The sequence below is a fragment of the Entelurus aequoreus genome, linkage group LG22 (assembly GCF_033978785.1).
Source record: "Entelurus aequoreus isolate RoL-2023_Sb linkage group LG22, RoL_Eaeq_v1.1, whole genome shotgun sequence".
Lineage (NCBI taxonomy): Eukaryota > Metazoa > Chordata > Actinopteri > Syngnathiformes > Syngnathidae > Entelurus > Entelurus aequoreus.
In genome coordinates, this window is record NC_084752.1 from 12,075,545 (window position 1) to 12,093,305 (window position 17,761).

Genomic DNA, 17,761 nt, shown 5'->3' on the forward strand with positions numbered 1-17,761 from the left:
CATAGATTTTTGTTGTTATTTACGTGGCTCACCTTCGACAGCGTCTTCTCCCCGTCATCTTTGTTGTAGTGGTGTAGCGTGCAAGGACGGGAGTTGAAGAAGTGTCAAAAGATGGAGCTAACTGTTTTAATGACATTCACACTTTACTTCAATCAGTAACGGAGCAGCATCTCCTCATCCGCCGGAAATGTGTCCCGTGAAAAACCGTCCGACCGGAACTCTCAAATAACTAAAGTTTCTTGGGTGAATAATGTAAACTCACCACACCGGTATGTTTTAGCGCTTTCATGGCAAGTTTACTGACAGATTTAAGTAAGAACTTTACACTACTTTATATTACAAATGGCAACAGTGGAGGATGAATGTCCCATAACAAGAAGATAGAGAAAAAGAAGAAGATTATCGACTACGGTGTCAGCACGGACTTCAAAGGCGGAGGTGCGCAAATTTTTAGGACTTATGCAGATCCCAAATACACATCAGCAGGTACCAGAAGGTAAAAAAAATTACTTTTACATAATATTGCAAAACAAAACGCCAGATAATGTCTTACCTTATACACACACCATAATAATACTCGTATGTTGAAGCACAGTACAATCCATCAAGCGCTGTGGCTTTATAGCTTACCAAAGTTGTACTAAAACATTTTTATAGATTTTTGAGCGCCGTGTGTAATGTACTATATTTTCAATGGAACATATACAATGTTGGTGTTGTTTACTTGATACATATTGCAGTCTACACGTATCTCTTATGTTTGACTGCCATCATATTGCAGTCTACATGTATCTCTTATGTGTGACTGCCATCTACTGGTCACACTTATCTTTACCATGTTCCAAATAAAATTGCTTCAAGGTTGGTCAGCAAAACCAGAATTATTCATTAGGCGCATTGGGTTATAAGGCGCACTGTCGAGTTTTGAGGGGAAAAAAAGGATTACGCCTTATAGTCCGGAAAATCTGTTACACCAAAGGCCTTTTACCCTCCAATAGTGTGTCACATCTATGTCCTGACAGTGCAAATCATATTGTCTTACTTGTCTGTGTTGAACTCACTTATGCAATTAAATAGTGTGTAAATTGAGACACAGCCCAAGTTGTCATTTATCTTATTCTCTTCTCTTCTCCAACTCTGTACCTTGGTCAGCTGATGAAGAGGCTGCACCTGAAGTCATCCCAGTCGAGCAGCAGGTGCTGGCTTCCGAAGCGGTCGCAGAGTCCATCGCCGCTCCTGCAGAGGGCGCTGTTGAGCCTGTTGATGAGAGCGCAGCACCTAAAGTAGACGCTGGTGAGGTCTCTGAGGTCCTCTCCACTGAGGAGGAGGAGGCCGCTGCAGAAGAGACTGTGGCTTTGGAGGAAGTAGTTGAAGAAACCCTCGTCACAGATGAGGTGGAGACCCCGACAGAGGCCCCTTCAGCTGAGAGTGCGGGTACATCAGTAGTGGATGAGGCCCTCCCTCCTGGTCCTGCTGCAGACATGTCTGCATGAAGCGTGTGGTGGTTAGACAGAAGTTAGATGTGCACACTCCCACCTCTTCACCCAGGAAACAGGCTCATGGACCCCAACCGAAGCAATCTTTGTGTCTTTCGATGAAAACTAGTTTGGAGTCCATCAGTCTAATTCTTTGGAGTCTTCCTTCACATGACACCCCCCACCTATTCATTCAGATCCACGCTTTAAACTTCAAATTAGGTTACTTTTATGGGAGTTTTCCTCACCAGCGCAGTAATAAAAGTGTGTTAAATCACAGGCGTGTACAGGGCAGGGAAAGCATTGTTTCACTTAGGTACTGCTTATCTTTCTTTTCCTTCTTTATTTTTTTTAAAGATTAACCGACTTTTTAATTTTTTTTTACATGTACTAACATGATTTAGTAATTTTTAAGTTTTATTTTTAGGTCATCAATACGATTTTAGTTATGTCGCTATAATAATCAAATAAAGATGAGAAGAAACTAACCATTTCAGAAGGCCTCTTTGTCACCTATGACAAACATTTTAATAACCTAGCAGATTTTAGCCTGTTTCATGAATTCAGTTGCGTAGAATATACACAGTACAGGCCAAAGGTTTGGACATACTTTCTCATTCAATGGGTTTTCTTTATTTTCATGACTATTTACATTGTAGATTGTCACTGAAGGCATCAAAACTATGAATAAACACATGTGGAGTTATGTACTTAACAAAAAAAAGTAAAATAACTGAAAAATAAATTATATGCTAGTTTCTTCAAAATAGCCACCCTTTGCTCTGATTACTGCTTTGCACACTCTTGGCATTCTCTCAATGAGCTTTAAGAGGTAGTCACCTGAAATGGTTTTCACTTCACAGATGTCATAGTTGTGATGCCTTCAGTGACAATCTACAATGTAAATAGTCATGAAAATTAAGAAAACGCATTGAAATGAGAAGGTGTGTCCAAACTTTTGGCCTGTACAGGAATAAGTACAAAGAGACGACAACTTGTTAGGGTATGTAAGCTTGGTAAACATAAGCAACCACTTTTATTTGGGTTATCAGTCTTCTTTTTTGTTGACAAACTCTGATCTCCTTCTGCTCAATAAATACTGTAATTAATTACTTCCCACCAGTCTGTGCTTGTGCTGAGGTTCACATCATGTCAGTGGTGAAAGTGGGTGTTATAGGTGGTATTATAGTACCACCTATCGGATGATTACTGACACTGCAACTTGAGAAATGTCAAGCAGTTTCCCACAGTATGCCTGGCAAGTTGAGCCATCGCAATTGTGCTGAGATCTAAACCGAAGCAGTTAAGTTCATGGAAGCTTTACGGTCTTTGTTCCACCACAAACCCCAACATGGTGTCAGAAGTGGACGTAATCTGGTGCCTTGAGTCGCCAAGTGAGTTGGTATGATGTAACTGAAGATGCCTGCGCCAGGAAATAGCCATGGCCGCGAACATACTCTGTGGCAATTTCAGTGCGAATTGGGACATCTTCCCAGCAGGATATGAGGATTATGCTTTGGCAACGGAGCTAGTGACCAAGCCCAAGGAGGTCCAGGCGGTGACATTGAGGAATGTTATGGGAGCGCAGTGTCGACATGTCTACAAACACAACTTGACTGACGGATATGACCATTATCCTGAACTCACTGGAACAGGTATTTAGACCTGCAAAAAATGTGATATATACAAGCGCTACATATCCTGCAAACAGGTTTGTGATTTGACTCCGAGAGAAAGCTGCTACCTGTTAATAAGGTGCCTTACGAGAAGAATTAATCGGAGACAGAATAGCTATCGGCTTTGCTAATGAGAGCACAAGCAGACGGCTTCTGAAGGAAAAGGACTGTTGAGGCAGCTGAGCTCTATGGGGGAATCGTACTTGGACAATGTCAACACCGTAGGAAAAGAAACATTCACAAGACAAGCTATCACGGCAGAGAAAATGAGTCACAGGTTGAGAGTCACTCCACGGTAAGTACTGTGGCACATTACATGAGTGGGGAAAGGAACACTGCCCAGCATTTGGCAAGAATTGTGATGCTTGTGCCACAGCTCATCGTTTTGCAAGAGTGTGCAAAAAAGCCAGGAGAAAAGATGGAAAAATCCACATATTCGAGGGACTGATTGTTGACAAAGAAAAAGCAGTGATGGAAATAAACGATGTGTTGGAGCAGTGAGGACAAAAGGCAAAAAATGGTTTGTTAATCTTCGGTTGAATGGAAAATGACAGATGGCAGCTTGATTCGGGAGCTACCTGTAACGTCATGAGTGTCAGAGACAAGAAGAGGCTGGCTCCGGGAGAAAAACTAAAACAAAGCAGCACACTAATACTGTATTCAGACCACGGGTTGCCATCACTAGGCTTTAATAGGGATTGTGTGGTGCGGGGTTGCAAATACAAACTGGAGTTTGAAGTTGTGAACTCAGTCACCATGTATGAAGAGATGGGGCTCATACACTTCACCATCCCAGAGGATCTCAACACAGGGAACAACAGCCTCACCCAGCCTCCCTCCAGAAATACAGTCCTTACATGATGTCTTCATGAGTCCGGTGGGGGACCTGCCTGGCGAAGTTCACTTTAAACTGGATCCAGCAGTTCAGCTGGTACAGTCAATGTCCCTGTAGCCATGAAGGACTGTGAAGGCTCAGCTAGACCGATAAATCGGAAGGCTATATGACATCCGTCAGTGAGCCCACAGACTGGATAAACAACATGGTCATCGTCAAAAGACCAGAAAAGCTGTGCATGTTTACAGCCTCACCATCTCAACCGTCAAGTGAACTTCTCACATCATACCCATGCTGGAGGATGTGCTTTACAAGCTGCCCAAAGCCTAAGTTTTCACACTGGTTGATGCAAGAGATGCTGTTCTGCAGTGTAAGCTGAATGAAGTCCGTAGCCTCACGACCACCCTTTGGACATCCTGGGGCCGAAAGAGATGATAGAAACTTTTATTTGGTGTGTCAGTGGCTCCGGAGGTCTATCAGAGGAAGCAGCATGAGCTGTTGGCAGGGCTTGAAGGTGTGGAGCCTATAGTGGACGACATCTTGCGGTGACAGTGAGGAAGAGGCATGAGACCATAATGCAAATGTGGAGTCTGACATTTATAATGCAGAGCATGCTACTGGCTCTACAGAGCTACAACCTGCGAGTTGTCTATAAACCAGGGCTGGAATTGTTTATGAGTGACACTCTGAGCAGGGCTGTTGTGTTATATTGGCCTGGAATGGAGAGGACTTTGTCATTAAGTAGCCCTCACACCCTCCCCTATGTTGCAAGTGGTGTGGATTCTATGTAACATGTTTGTGCTTATGGCTAATTAGTTTTTTTCTTGGCCTCAGTCTGGACCCCCATACCCCGACCCTTTTTTAAAATTCATCCACCTCCCGCCCCCACAGCATTTACCTTTTTCACACCTTTCTAAGGGGTGCCGGAAATTGGCTGACCCGTCAGCCATCTCTGTAATGTACGTTGCTCTTGAATGGGATTGTGCTGAAAATCAGAATTCCCCCTTGGGGACTGATAAAGTAAACAAATGAAACGCATGAAGTGTACAACATGCAACGAGTATGCTATAGAGCAGCAGAAAGAAACAATGCTGAGCCATGAACTTCCCATACGCCTCTGGCAGATAGTGAGCCTGGATCGGTTTCAACACAGTGGGGAACTTTCTGATGTTGGTAGATAAATACTCAGATTTGAGTAATTATCAGTGCAGAGACTACCATAAAATGATGCAAGGCTAAATTTGCCGGTATGGGCAACAGGACAGGGTTATAACTGACAACGGGTCCCAGTTTGCTTGTACTCATTTCTGCCAGTTTTCTGTGGACTGGGAGTTTGAGCATATCACCTCCTCACAAAGGCATCCCAAGGCCAACAGAAAGACAGAGCCTGCTGTTAAAATTGCAAAGAATCTATTCAAGAAAGCACTTCGGGAAGGCAAGAACGCCTGGAAAGCAATTTTACAGTGGCGAAACACCCCAACGGAGGGAATGGACAGGAGTCCTGCCCAGGGTCTGATGGCACGGCGTCTAAAGTCAGCCTTGCGGGTGTCACCTGCTCTTCTTAAGCCACGGGTCATTATTGATGTAGTAGACAAACTCCGTCACAGGAAAGGAGTTTCTAAAATCATCTATGACAAGACAGCGAAGGACTGGCTGTGGGCAATGCAGTTCGAATGAAACCACTGTCTGGGGACAGAACAGGCATCTGGTAACGGGGAGTGTGTGTACGGAAGTTTGCTCCACAGTCCTATCTGGTAGAGGTGGAGGGCTCTCAATTGTCGCAACCATGTTGACATACGTAGGGCAGAACCGATACCTTCACAACACGCGATGACTGGTTCAGAGGGGCCTGCATTTGAAGGCGATGGGGTTCAGGCACTAGGTCAAATGGCTAAGGGTGAGGTGGGATGCATCTTTTCTCCTGTGCCTACTCCCAGTGGGCTTCCCAGCAGTCCATATGACCCTGGATCTCCACAGATTTCAGAAAGAGCAGCTGTCCCGTTATCATCATCATCTCATTTCCCTGCTCTCTCGCTTTATGGCCGTCAGATACGGCCTCCTCACACACTGAATCTATAAATTCACATGGACAGTAACAGAATGTGGGGGAGGTGGTGTCATAAAAGGAGAGTGTGTGTTTTATTGTCATGCAGATTGAGGTAATGCTACAGTGGCAATGATTCAAAGCACACATTTTTGCTCATGTCCATCAAGGAGTGGGAAGAAGCAGAGCTTGTCTGGTCCTACCTTGTTTCATTTGCTATGTCTGGTTAAGCTCTTGAGTGTTCTAAAAGAATCAGTTTTAGGGTCACTTACAGAAAAGAGATATGGTATAGGTGGTATTTTAGTACCACCTATTGGATGTTTACTGACACTGCACCTTGAAAAATGTCATGCAGTTTCCCAGCCTGGCAGTTGCACTGTCACCATTGTGCTGGGATCTGAACCGAAGCAGTTAAGTTCATACCAGCAAAGTTACATGTGCGCCGGTTCATCTTTGTTACACCACAAACCCAAACAGCGGGGTTTGGTGTTTGTGTCATTTTAATGTCTTCTAGTGACTTGTCTGTATGTACTGTAGTAACTCATTTTATCCCCTTAATTGTTTTTGTGACGGAGCTCTTAAGGATAGGATAGCACTTTATTGTCATTGCACTTAAAATGTACAACACAATTACATTTTCAGCACAAACCCATTCAAAAGCAGACATACATTGTACAAAGTGTCAGAACAGGAACGCTGATGGGTCGCCGCTAGGGCGGTGCCCTCCGGGGCACTCGTGAACAAGACTCCGAAGTACTTGAACTCCTCCACTTGGGCAAGATTTTTCTCAATCAAATACAAATTAATCTATAACTTTTACAACATGTCTCTCACTGTTTGTTTGTATTTTTATAAGGAGGTAAGCAACTGTCTTTAAGGACCTCTGATTTACCGCCCTAAATTAGCAATTTGTGTAGCTATGTCATGTTTCATTTAAAGTTGTCCACTTTGTGTCCCTCAGAGGCTGTGCCAGATCTTCGTACAGCTGTAACAAGTCTCGCTGGCTCTTCAGTTGAAATTGCAGCAGCTTCTGTCGGGGAATCCAGTTTGGTTAGAGCTGTCCGGCAGATAGAAGAAGATAGACCAGGCCTGGAGTCTGTGCTGGAAGTGTTAGAGCCTGTAGTCCTTGAGGGAACTAAAGAACACACCCAGGAGTCAGCTGTGGCCATGAAGGAGGAAGAGCTGGTGCCTGCAGAAGGGCTTACTGGTGAAGAAAAGGCTGGTACAGAAGATAAAGTGGCTGGAGAAGAGATAGAGGAAGCTTCTTACCCAGCTGCTGAAGAAGAGGAAGTTGTACCTTTTTCGGAAGCAGTGGAGAACATGGGACAGAATTATGCTGGGGATCAGACTCTTGAATATGATCCTAAGGAGAACATCACCCATGAAGACACAAATATCACTCCTGCAGATCCGGTGGATGAAGATGAGATGCCTGTGGAAGAGACTGCAGTAGAGGAGACAATGGGTGCCTCTGAAGAAAAAGGTGTTCCAGAAACTGAGGTGCTTTCAGTCTCTGAACCAGTACCTACTCCAGAGTCTAACTGCCACAATGATCCCCCAGAAGAAGTGATGCCTACTGCTGGTTTGCAGTCAGAAAACATTGAGGAAGGCGAAAATAAGACAAATGAAAGCAGGGAGAAAGGTGAAGATAAGACGACTGAAAGCAAGGAGGAAGGTGAAGATGAGACGACTGAAAGCAGGGAGGAAGGTGAAGATAAGACTGAAAGCACGGAGGAAGGTAAAGATACAATGACTGAAAGCAGGGAGGAAGGTGAAGATAAGACAACTGAAAGCAGAGAGGAAGGTGAAGATAAGACAACTGAAAGCAGAGAGGAAGGTGAAGATAAGACAAATGAAAGCAGAGAGGAAGGTGAAGATAAGACGACTGAAAGCACGGAGGAAGGTGAAGATAAGACAAATGAAAGCAGAGAGGAAGGTGAAGATAAGACAAATGAAAGCAGAGAGGAAGGTGAAGATAAGACGACTGAAAGCACGGAGGAAGGTGAAGATAAGACGACTGAAAGCACGGAGGAAGGTGAAGGTAAGACGACTGAAAGCACGGAGGAAGGTGAAGATAAGACGACTGAAAGCACGGAGGAAGGTGAAGATAAGACAAATGAAAGCAGGGATGAAGGTGAAGATAAGACAAATGAAAGCAGGGATGACGGTGAAGATAAGACAAGTGAAAGCAGGGAGGAAGGTGAAGATAAGACTGAAACCTGGGAGGAAAGTGAAGATAAGACCACTGAAACCAAGGAGGAAAGTGAAGAGAAGACTGAAACCGGGGAAGAAGGTGAAGATAATACTGACAACAGGGAGGAAAGGTGAAGATAAGATGACTGAAAGCAGACAGGAAGTCCTCTGTGGAAGTACAATGTGAGAAAAGGCTTTTGTACAGTCAGTTTTGGAACACCTTCTTTTTTCCACCACCGATTGTTTTTTTTTTACCATGTTAACAAGTTAACTTGGTTTTACCACGTTTTGCAGTAAAGACATTGGCTGTGTCTCAAAGGGACTACTTATGTCAGTAGGCCTACAATTTAATAAGTACAGTAGAACCTCAACTTACCAGCAGATTGCGTTTCACGACCAAGCTCGTAACTCAGAACACTCGTATCTTAAAGCAGCCCTGCCTATTAAATTAATTAATTCAAATCAATTTGTTCTGATTGCCGTCTTCCAGTCTCATTAAATCCAACATGTACTACAATCGAAGTTACCAAAGAGGGAAGTTTGATCAGTAAAGCTGAGATAGCGAGTAATGGCGTTGAAAAAGATGATATTTATTGTTATGCTTGCTAACTCTCACAATCAGTGTTGTAGTAGAGAATAGTGCACGCTTTCCAGGCAATGTGCAGGGAGAGTTAGACCCAGAACTGCTTCAAAGGTGCACATTTAGGAGAGCTACAGGTTGAGGAGCAAGCCTCAGCTGGAGGAGGACATTGGCTGGAAGGGTGTGGAAGCTGAACTGCTGCTAAAGGTTTGGTTTCCAATGGTTGGATAACCAAGTTATTTCCATCCCTAGCTTTAAGCTGGCATTTTGAAAGAGAAGTGTGTTCGCAATTTGTCGAGACACCTCGTATCTCAAAATACTCGTAAGTTAAGTCCTCGTAAGTTAAAGTACCACTGTAGTACTTTTAGTAAATGTACTGCTGTCCCAAATATGTTACTGTCGTTGCCCACTTACCGATCACATGAATTACCTTCTCCTCTACATTCACTACTTTCCATCATTATCAGTTGGTCATCAGCCGCCATTCCTTCAAATTAGTCCCTTCCCTTCAACTATGTAGCCATGAGCTGTATCTCAATTGGAGGAGCACTTGCTTACTCACATTTAGTCTTTTGAGTGCACAAGTGTGTTGACACCGCCAAGTACCGTATTGTCTGGACCATAGGGCGCACCGGATTATAAGGCGCACTGCCGATGAGTGGGACAATTCAGGTGTATTTTCATACAAAAGTTGCACCGTATTATAAAGCGCATTAAAGGGGTCATATTATGATTTTTTTCTACATTGAAAACATTTCTTTGTGGTCTACATAACATGTAATGGTGGTTCTTTGGTCAAAATGTTGCATAGATTATGTTTTACAGACCATCTTCAAGTCACTTTCTGACAGTCGCTTCAGGATGCGCTGGTCTTATTTACGTGGCTCACCTTCGACAGCGTCTTCTCCCCGTCATCTTTGTTGTAGCGGTGTAGCGTGCAAAGACGGGAGTGGAAGAAGTGTCAAACGATGGAGCTAACTGTTTTAATGACATTCACACTTTACTTCAATCAATAACGGAGCAGCATCTCCTCATCCGTGGCTCACTAGTGCAACAACAACGCCGGAAATGTGTCCCGTGAAAAACCGTCCGTCCGGAACCCTCTAATAACTAAAGTGCCGTGGGTGAATTATGTAAACCCACTACAGTTTTCAGCGCTTTGATAGCTAGTTTACTGAAAGATTTAAGTTAGAACTTTACACAACTTTATATCAGAAATGGCAACAGCAGAAGATGAATGGCACATAACAAGAAGGTAGAGAAAAAGAATAAGCTTATCAACTACGGTGTTGGCACTGACTACAAAGGCGGACGTGCGCACATATTCAGGACTTATGCAGATCCCAAATACAGATCAGCAGGTACCAGAAGGTAAAAAAAAGTTGATTTTGCATAATGTTGCGAAACAAAACGCCCGATAATGTCTGCTAATAGGTGCCATTTTTCGGTCCTTATACACACACACCATAATAATACTGGTATGTTTACTGCACCAACAATCCATCAAGCGGTGCGGATTCATAGTTTACCAAAGTCGTGCTAAAACATTTTGACAGATTTTTGAGCGCCGTGTGTAATGTTCTATATTCTCCATGGAACATTTAAAGTTTTGGCGTATCTCTTATGTGTGACTGCCATCTACTGGTCACACTTATCATTACACCATGTACCAAATAAAATAGCTTCGAGGTGGGTAAGCACAACCAGAATTATTCCGTACATTAGGCGCATCGGGTTATAAGGCGCACTGTCGAGTTTTGAGAAAATTAAAGGATTTTAAGTGCGCCTTTATAGTCCGAAAAATACGGTAGTAAAGAGAAGAAGAAAGGAGAGTAAATATTTAAATCCTAATTTCCAGTAATGCACAATAGTAATGGATTGCAACGTCAAAATTCACGCGCTCATGAACTAAGTACACGGAGTACACAGTCTACTTCCTTGAAGTATTCCATTGGAGACACAGACACTGCCATTTTGCCAATATTATTTAACTAAAATATGTATTTTTTTAATGGTTCAAACATGTGATCGACTTTAAATTACGGCATGTTAGAAATAAAAAAAAATCATTAATATAACCAATATGTGAAATAATAGAAATATCTACAATTAATACTAATATCTCAAATTAAGTAAGTAGTGAATATATGTTGTGTTTTAGGTTCAAATATACAAACATCTGTTGTTAACTGGCAGTTGAAGATGTTGCATTAGGTGGTGGAAGCATTGAAACAAGCTAATTAAATGTTTACACTCACACTTAACACAATTTTTTAGATGTGCATTGTTTTTTCAGACAACTTTGGAACCTTATTGATGTATAAAAATAAAGTACCAAAATAAAGACAAAGTATTGCTCAGGTATTCGCATATCATTTATATGTTTATTCGTGTCGGACTTTGTTTGTGCATATACATATACATGCAGTTCTTTCTACAAAAAGTTTGATTTGATTAATGGAAATAAATAAATGCATCACATCAATGGTTATTTCAAAATAATTACAATGATTTTGTTCTTTAAAAATTGTAAATGCGGTATAAAAAGTAAAATATATTACACATATTATGGATAAATAATATTGAAAAAAAATACAAATACAAACGACCCCTAAAGGGACAAGCAGTAGAAAATGGATGGATGGATGGACAAATGTATATGGTATGAGTTATTATTTTTGTAATTTATAAATAAAAAAATTACAAATAATTTTTTGTAAATGTTTAATATTAAGGAGGCATTTTTCCATTGAGGGCTGCATACAGACTTTGATATTATTCATTGTTTTATATTTCTTTATTAAAAACACTGAAAGGTATATTCTTTATTACATTTTGAGAGTTATTATTGGTAGTGTGATATCTTCTTCAGACATTCAACATTCAAACTGTTTCTCTTTCCAATGTGGCACTTATGCCTCCTTCATAATGTTTTATCTTTTTATTAGTACAATATTGTTAAATATTTTGGTTGGTGTTTGCTTATTTTGAACGTGCATACAACCACAATGTAATACATCACATATACGTATATAGTTGTTTAATTACAGCATGTCTGAAAAGGAGAAGGAAGAAGCGAAGCTTATTTAATACTACCCCCTTTTTTTTGTATAGTAGCAGTTTTTAACCCATTCGTTTGTTCTCTATTTGTTACATACCAGTACATAAATATATAAATATACAATTAGTAAGTAAATAATAAATACATAAACAAACAAAGTTCTCATAAATAAATATTTAAATAATTTATGGTTCACCTATGAGCTGAATAAGATTGTCTTTTTTTTAAAAATAGGGTTTAAGATGTTTATCAAGACTCTTCTTTTTTTATTAGCTTCTGTGTGTTTGATTTAATTAATTTAAATTTAATTGTACTAACTTTAAGACTTTTGTAACTTTACAAATGTCGTTTATGAACAGATTGAACAATTTTGGTCCCAATATTGATCCCTGGGCTACGCCACAATATACACTACCGTTCAAAAGTTTGGGGTCACCCAAACAATTTTGTGGAATAGCCTTCATTTCTAAGAACAAGAATAGACTGTCGAGTTTCAGATGAAAGTTCTCTTTTTCTGGCCATTTTGAGCGTTTAATTGACCCCACAAATGTGATGCTCCAGAAACTCAATCTGCTCAAAGGAAGGTCAGTTTTGTAGCTTCTGTAACGAGCTAAACTGTTTTCAGATGTGTGAACATGATTGCACAAGGGTTTTCTAATCATCAATTAGCCTTCTGAGCCAATGAGCAAACACATTGTACCATTAGAACACTGGAGTGATAGTTTCTGGAAATGGGCCTCTATACACCTATGTAGATATTGCACCAAAAACCAGACATTTGCAGCTAGAATAGTCATTTACCACATTAGCAATGTATAGAGTGTATTTCTTTAAAGTTAAGACTAGTTTAAAGTTATCTTCATTGAAAGTACAGTGCTTTTCCTTCAAAAATAAGGACATTTCAATGTGACCCCAAACTTTTGAACGGTAGTGTATATTTAGCGCTGTAGATGTGGGTTCTCCTTGCTTTATGTATTGCTTCCTGTTGATCAAGTAGCTTCTTACCCAATTCAAGACCAGCCCTCTGATACCATATACCAGGGGTCCCCAAACTACAGCCCGCAGGCTAGATACGGCCCGCCAGTGTCCAAAATATGGCCTGCCGGAAGTCCCAAGTTAAAAAAAATAAAACAAATATACTGTATATAAAGTATATATATATATATTTTTTTTCTGTATTATTATTTTTTTTAAATCTGTCCACATTTTTTTAACCCAATGTGGCCCTCGAGTCAAAAAGTTTGGGGACCACTGCCATATACCATTCTAATTGGTATATGGCAATTAGACATATGACAGGCATGGGCGATACGGCACATCTTGGTACTGATGTGATTCCAAGTAAATATAATGTCGGTATTCCGAACTGATTTACTTGAAATTAGTCAAGATCCTTTAAAGGTTTTTGTGATTTTGACTTTAATCTGTTGATGATCATTATCAGAATAAAACAGACAACACCAATTTTAGGCAAACAGAATACCTTAAAAGTGTATTTGTGAGCAGTTTTAAACAATATATAAATATATGAAACAATATATGAAGTGAAATTAATTATATATATATAGTGCTTTTCTCTAGTGACTCAAAGCGCTTTTACATAGTGAAACCCAATATTGGGAGCAGGTGGGTAAGGTGTCTTCCCCAAGGACACAACGGCAGTGACTAGGATGGCGGAAGTGGGGATCGAACGTGGAACCCTCAAGCTGCTGGCACGGCCACTCTACCAACCGAACTATACCGCCCTATACCGAGTGTTGGTCTCACGTTCACCTGCCGATATATATATATACATACACATATACGTATACATACATATACATTATACATGTACATATACATACACATACATATACAAACATGCATATACTGTACATACACTTCCACATACATATATATTCACATATACTTGCACATACGTATAAGTATACGTATACACATATATATATATATATATATATATATATATATATATATATATATATATATATATATATATATATATATATATACGTATACATACATACACATATACAAACATACATATACATACACAAATAAAAACATACATATACATACACTTCCACATACATATACATTCACATACATACACATATACGTATACATATACATACATATTCATATAGGTATACATATATACACATATACATACATATAGGTATACATATATACACATATACGTATACATACACTTCCACATACATACACATATATATACACATATACATCTATAATACACCTCACCTTTGCTTTGGAAACGTCGGCGGTATTTCCTCCGAGCTTCAGCCATATCTGCCGTATACGTATGTGTCATTCAACACGTAAGTCGATGCATCGTCACAAAAGTTATGGAAATATATGAAGGTTGAAAAGTGTCTTAGTACTGCTTTAATGCTTCAGTCACACGCAGGATTCTCACAGGAATGAGGCAAAAATATAACCTTACCTGCTGTATCCCTTAGGTCTGGCGCCCCTGCTGGTAGCCTGGCAAATCTCCGTGTTGTTCCACGAACTTGCAACATGTACAGTGTTCATTTGTTGCCACAAAAACACGCTGGTTCTTTGGCGGCGTGACGTATTGCGTGTTTGTAGGCGTAAACAAAACCAGTCACCTTGTCCACCAATCAAGCAAATCAACCATGGAATGTTCATTTACAAACAAAACAACAACAAAAAACGCCATTATGACGGTTTATCTATTCTGTTATTTTTCCACTTTCCTCACCGGGAAGGTCGCCGTCTAATAACGCCTACGGAAGCCGAGGAAGCTAGCCTAGTGAGCTACATTAGCATTAGCATATTAGCACTAGCTACACAAACACACACAGGAACCTCCCAATGGCTGCCCAGTGAAAGTCCAACTTGTTGCGCTGTCAAGTTTTCCGCCAGGAGGAGAGAAGCAAAAAAAGGGGATACATTGACGGGAGGTGAGTTTATTATTACTCAGCTTTGACAGTTCGATGTTGTCGCCCGGGCAAGCTAACTAGCTAATGTTAGCCAACCAATATTGTGTTTCTGTGCCACATATTTCTTTTTTTTTTCTCCACTTATTGAACTGTTGCTGGTGCTCCTTATTGTTCGTGTCATCCTTAGTTGAACATAGTTCAGTCATTCGTACCCAGTAGTGTCACCATCTCACAATCCACTTTACTTTTTTTTTTTTTTTCCATTTAATTTTTATTGACATCCAGCATCAGACATTCCTATCCATTACATCATAGTTACATACATCATATATTTGTTGTCTGCCCCAAATGTCAAAATATTTTTTTGTTTATATCCCAGCGATGCCACTCCCACCACCCCCCTAAAAGAAAGAAACAGCAAGAAAACAAAATAATATTTACAGGTAAATCAATTGAATAAAGAAAAACAAGTAAAAAATAAAATAAAAAATGAATTACTAATAATAATAATAATAATCAGAAATCAAATAAAATCCATCCATCCATTTTCTTCCGCTTATCCAAGGTCGGGTCGCGGGGGCAGCAGCCTAAGCAGGGAAGCCCAGACTTCCCTCTCCCCAGCCACTTCGTCCATCTCCTCCCGAGGGATCTTCCCCGTGGCCTCCTGCCGGTCGGACGTGCCCTAAACACCTCCCTAAGGAGGCGTTCGGGTGGCATCCTGAGCAGATGCCCGAACCACCTCATCTGGCTCCTCTAAATGTGGAGGAGCGGTGGCTTTACTCTTGAGTTCCCCCGGATGACAGAGCTTCTCACCCTATCTCTAAGGGAGAGACCCGCCACCCGGCGGAGGAAACTCATTTCGGCCGCTTCTACCCGAGATCTTGTCCTTTCGGTCATAACCCAAAGCTCATGACCATAGGTGAGGATGAGAATGTAGATCGACCGGTAAATTGAGAGCTTTGCCTTCCGGCTCAGCTCCTTCTTCACCACAACGGATCGATGCAGCGTCCGCATTACTGAAGACGCCGCACCGATCCGCCTGTCGATCTCATGATCCGCTCTTCCCTCATTCCTGAACAAGACTCCGAGGTACTTGAACTCCTCCACTTGGGGCAGGGTCTCCTCCCCAACCTGTAGATGGCACTCCACCCTTTCCCGGGAAAGAACCATGGACTCGGACTTGGAGGTGCTGATTCTCATCCCAGTCGCTTCACACTCTGCTGCGAACCTATCCAGTTAGAGCTGAAGATCCTGGCCAGTTGAAGCCATCAAGACCACAATAATTTAAAAAAATATATAGACCGCGACCCTGAAAGGGATAAACGGTAGAAAATGGATGGATGGATATAGACATATAGGGAGCAATCATAACTCGAGAAATCTAAATCAGGTTTATGGGGCGTGACATAATTGACCCAGTTTTCCCAGTATGAAGTAAATTTCTCCAATTTATAATTAATAAAAGCAGTTATCTTTTCCATTTTATATATGTCCATTGTGATTTCCATCCATTGCTTCAAAGTTGGGCTCTCCTGCGATATCCATTTCCTAGTAATGGTCTTTTTACAGGCCACTAGTAGGATATTCATAAAGTGTTTATCTTTTTTCTGCCAATCCCGAGGTACATGTCCGAAAAACAAAGTCTTACTTTCAAGGGGTATTTCACATTTGAAAATATCCTGTAGGGCTTGGTCTATCTCTTTCCAATAGTCCTATAAGGCGGAGCAGTCCCAGAAAAGTTAAGTTATAGTACCGATGATTTTCACACACACACTAGGAGTGGCGAAATTATTCTCTGGATTTGACCCATCACCCTTGAGCACCCACTGGGAGGTGAGGGGAGCAGTGGGCAGCAGCGGTGGCTGCGCCCGGGAATCATTTTTGGTGATTTAACCCCCAATTCTAACCCTTGATGCTGAGTGCAGAGCAGGGAGGGAATGGGTCCCATTTTTATAGTCTTTGGTATGACTCGGCCGGGGTTTGAACTCACAACCTACCGATCTCAGGGCGGACACCCAGAAAACATGGTAGTGGTTTGCATTTAAGTTCCCACAATTTCTCCCTACAATCCACTTTACATGATACATTCTGTCAACTGTTAAAAAACTAAACCGCGTCAAACAATTTATTCTTCGATGTAACCTAATTGTGTATTAAGTTAGTTGACAATTCTATTGACAGAAATGACTGCAAACTGTGGTTGGTGTTCAAAGTGCGGCTCCTGGTCATATTTAAGGCCATGTCCACACGAACACAGATACTTAATAAACGCATACTTATCTCTGCGTTTAGGCCTCTTGACCACACGCAGACGCATACTTTTGTCTTTAAAAGCGCCGACTTTTGCAAACGCTGGCCAAAGTGTAGAGTTCCAAAATTCTCCGCTTAGCGCAGGGGTGTCCAGCGTACGGCCCGACGGCTGGATCAGGCCCGCAAAAAGGTCTTATCCGGCCTGCGGGATGAGATTGCTAAGTATAAAAATTAACCTGACATTTTTTAATGAAAGAAACTGCTGTTCTAAATGTGTCCACTAGATGTCGCAATAGCAATTCTTTGTATCTTTGTAGATGATGCTACATATGTACAAAATAAACCACATGATCTTAGTACATCAGTCGAGGAAAATGAGCAAACTACATAAATAACATCCTGTAATTAGATTTTGATAAAAAACATGTATCTTGAAAGATTGAAAATTAACACCAATGAGATGACTGATGAACATTATCACATAATTTATTCAGAAAATATAAATAACGACAAATAAAGAGAGAATACTATTAACCGCAACATGTAAGTGTAAAAAAACAAAACAACAACATTATGATTTGTACATTTTCAGAATGTGCTTGTTCTATTTTTAAACAAAGAAAACAATCTGAAGTTGTTTTTATTTTTAAGTTATCGTGCCATGATTTTACCAGTCTGGCCCACTTGGGAGTAGATTTTTCTCCATGTGGCCCCCGATCT

General features: G+C 40.9%; 2 protein-coding genes across 3 annotated transcripts in view; both read left to right on the forward strand.

Moving 5' to 3' along the window:
• Positions 1-11,181, forward strand: part of LOC133639385 (uncharacterized) — a 28,799-nt gene extending 17,618 nt beyond the window's left edge. The window contains exons 5-6 of the mRNA XM_062032653.1: positions 1,153-1,434; positions 6,992-11,181. Coding sequence (XP_061888637.1) covers positions 1,153-1,434; positions 6,992-8,358 — 1,649 coding nt within the window. The 3' untranslated portion in view covers positions 8,359-11,181. The remainder of the gene's footprint in view (positions 1-1,152; positions 1,435-6,991) is intronic.
• Positions 11,182-14,355: 3,174 nt separating this feature from the next.
• LOC133639383 (ETS-related transcription factor Elf-2-like) overlaps positions 14,356-17,761 on the forward strand; it is a 55,203-nt gene continuing 51,797 nt past the window's right edge. Inside the window, exon 1 of one of the 2 annotated variants that reach the window (XM_062032648.1) lies at positions 14,356-14,812. The gene's annotated coding sequence lies outside the window, so the exon portion shown is untranslated. The remainder of the gene's footprint in view (positions 14,813-17,761) is intronic. The other variant, XM_062032650.1, reaches the window with a different exon arrangement.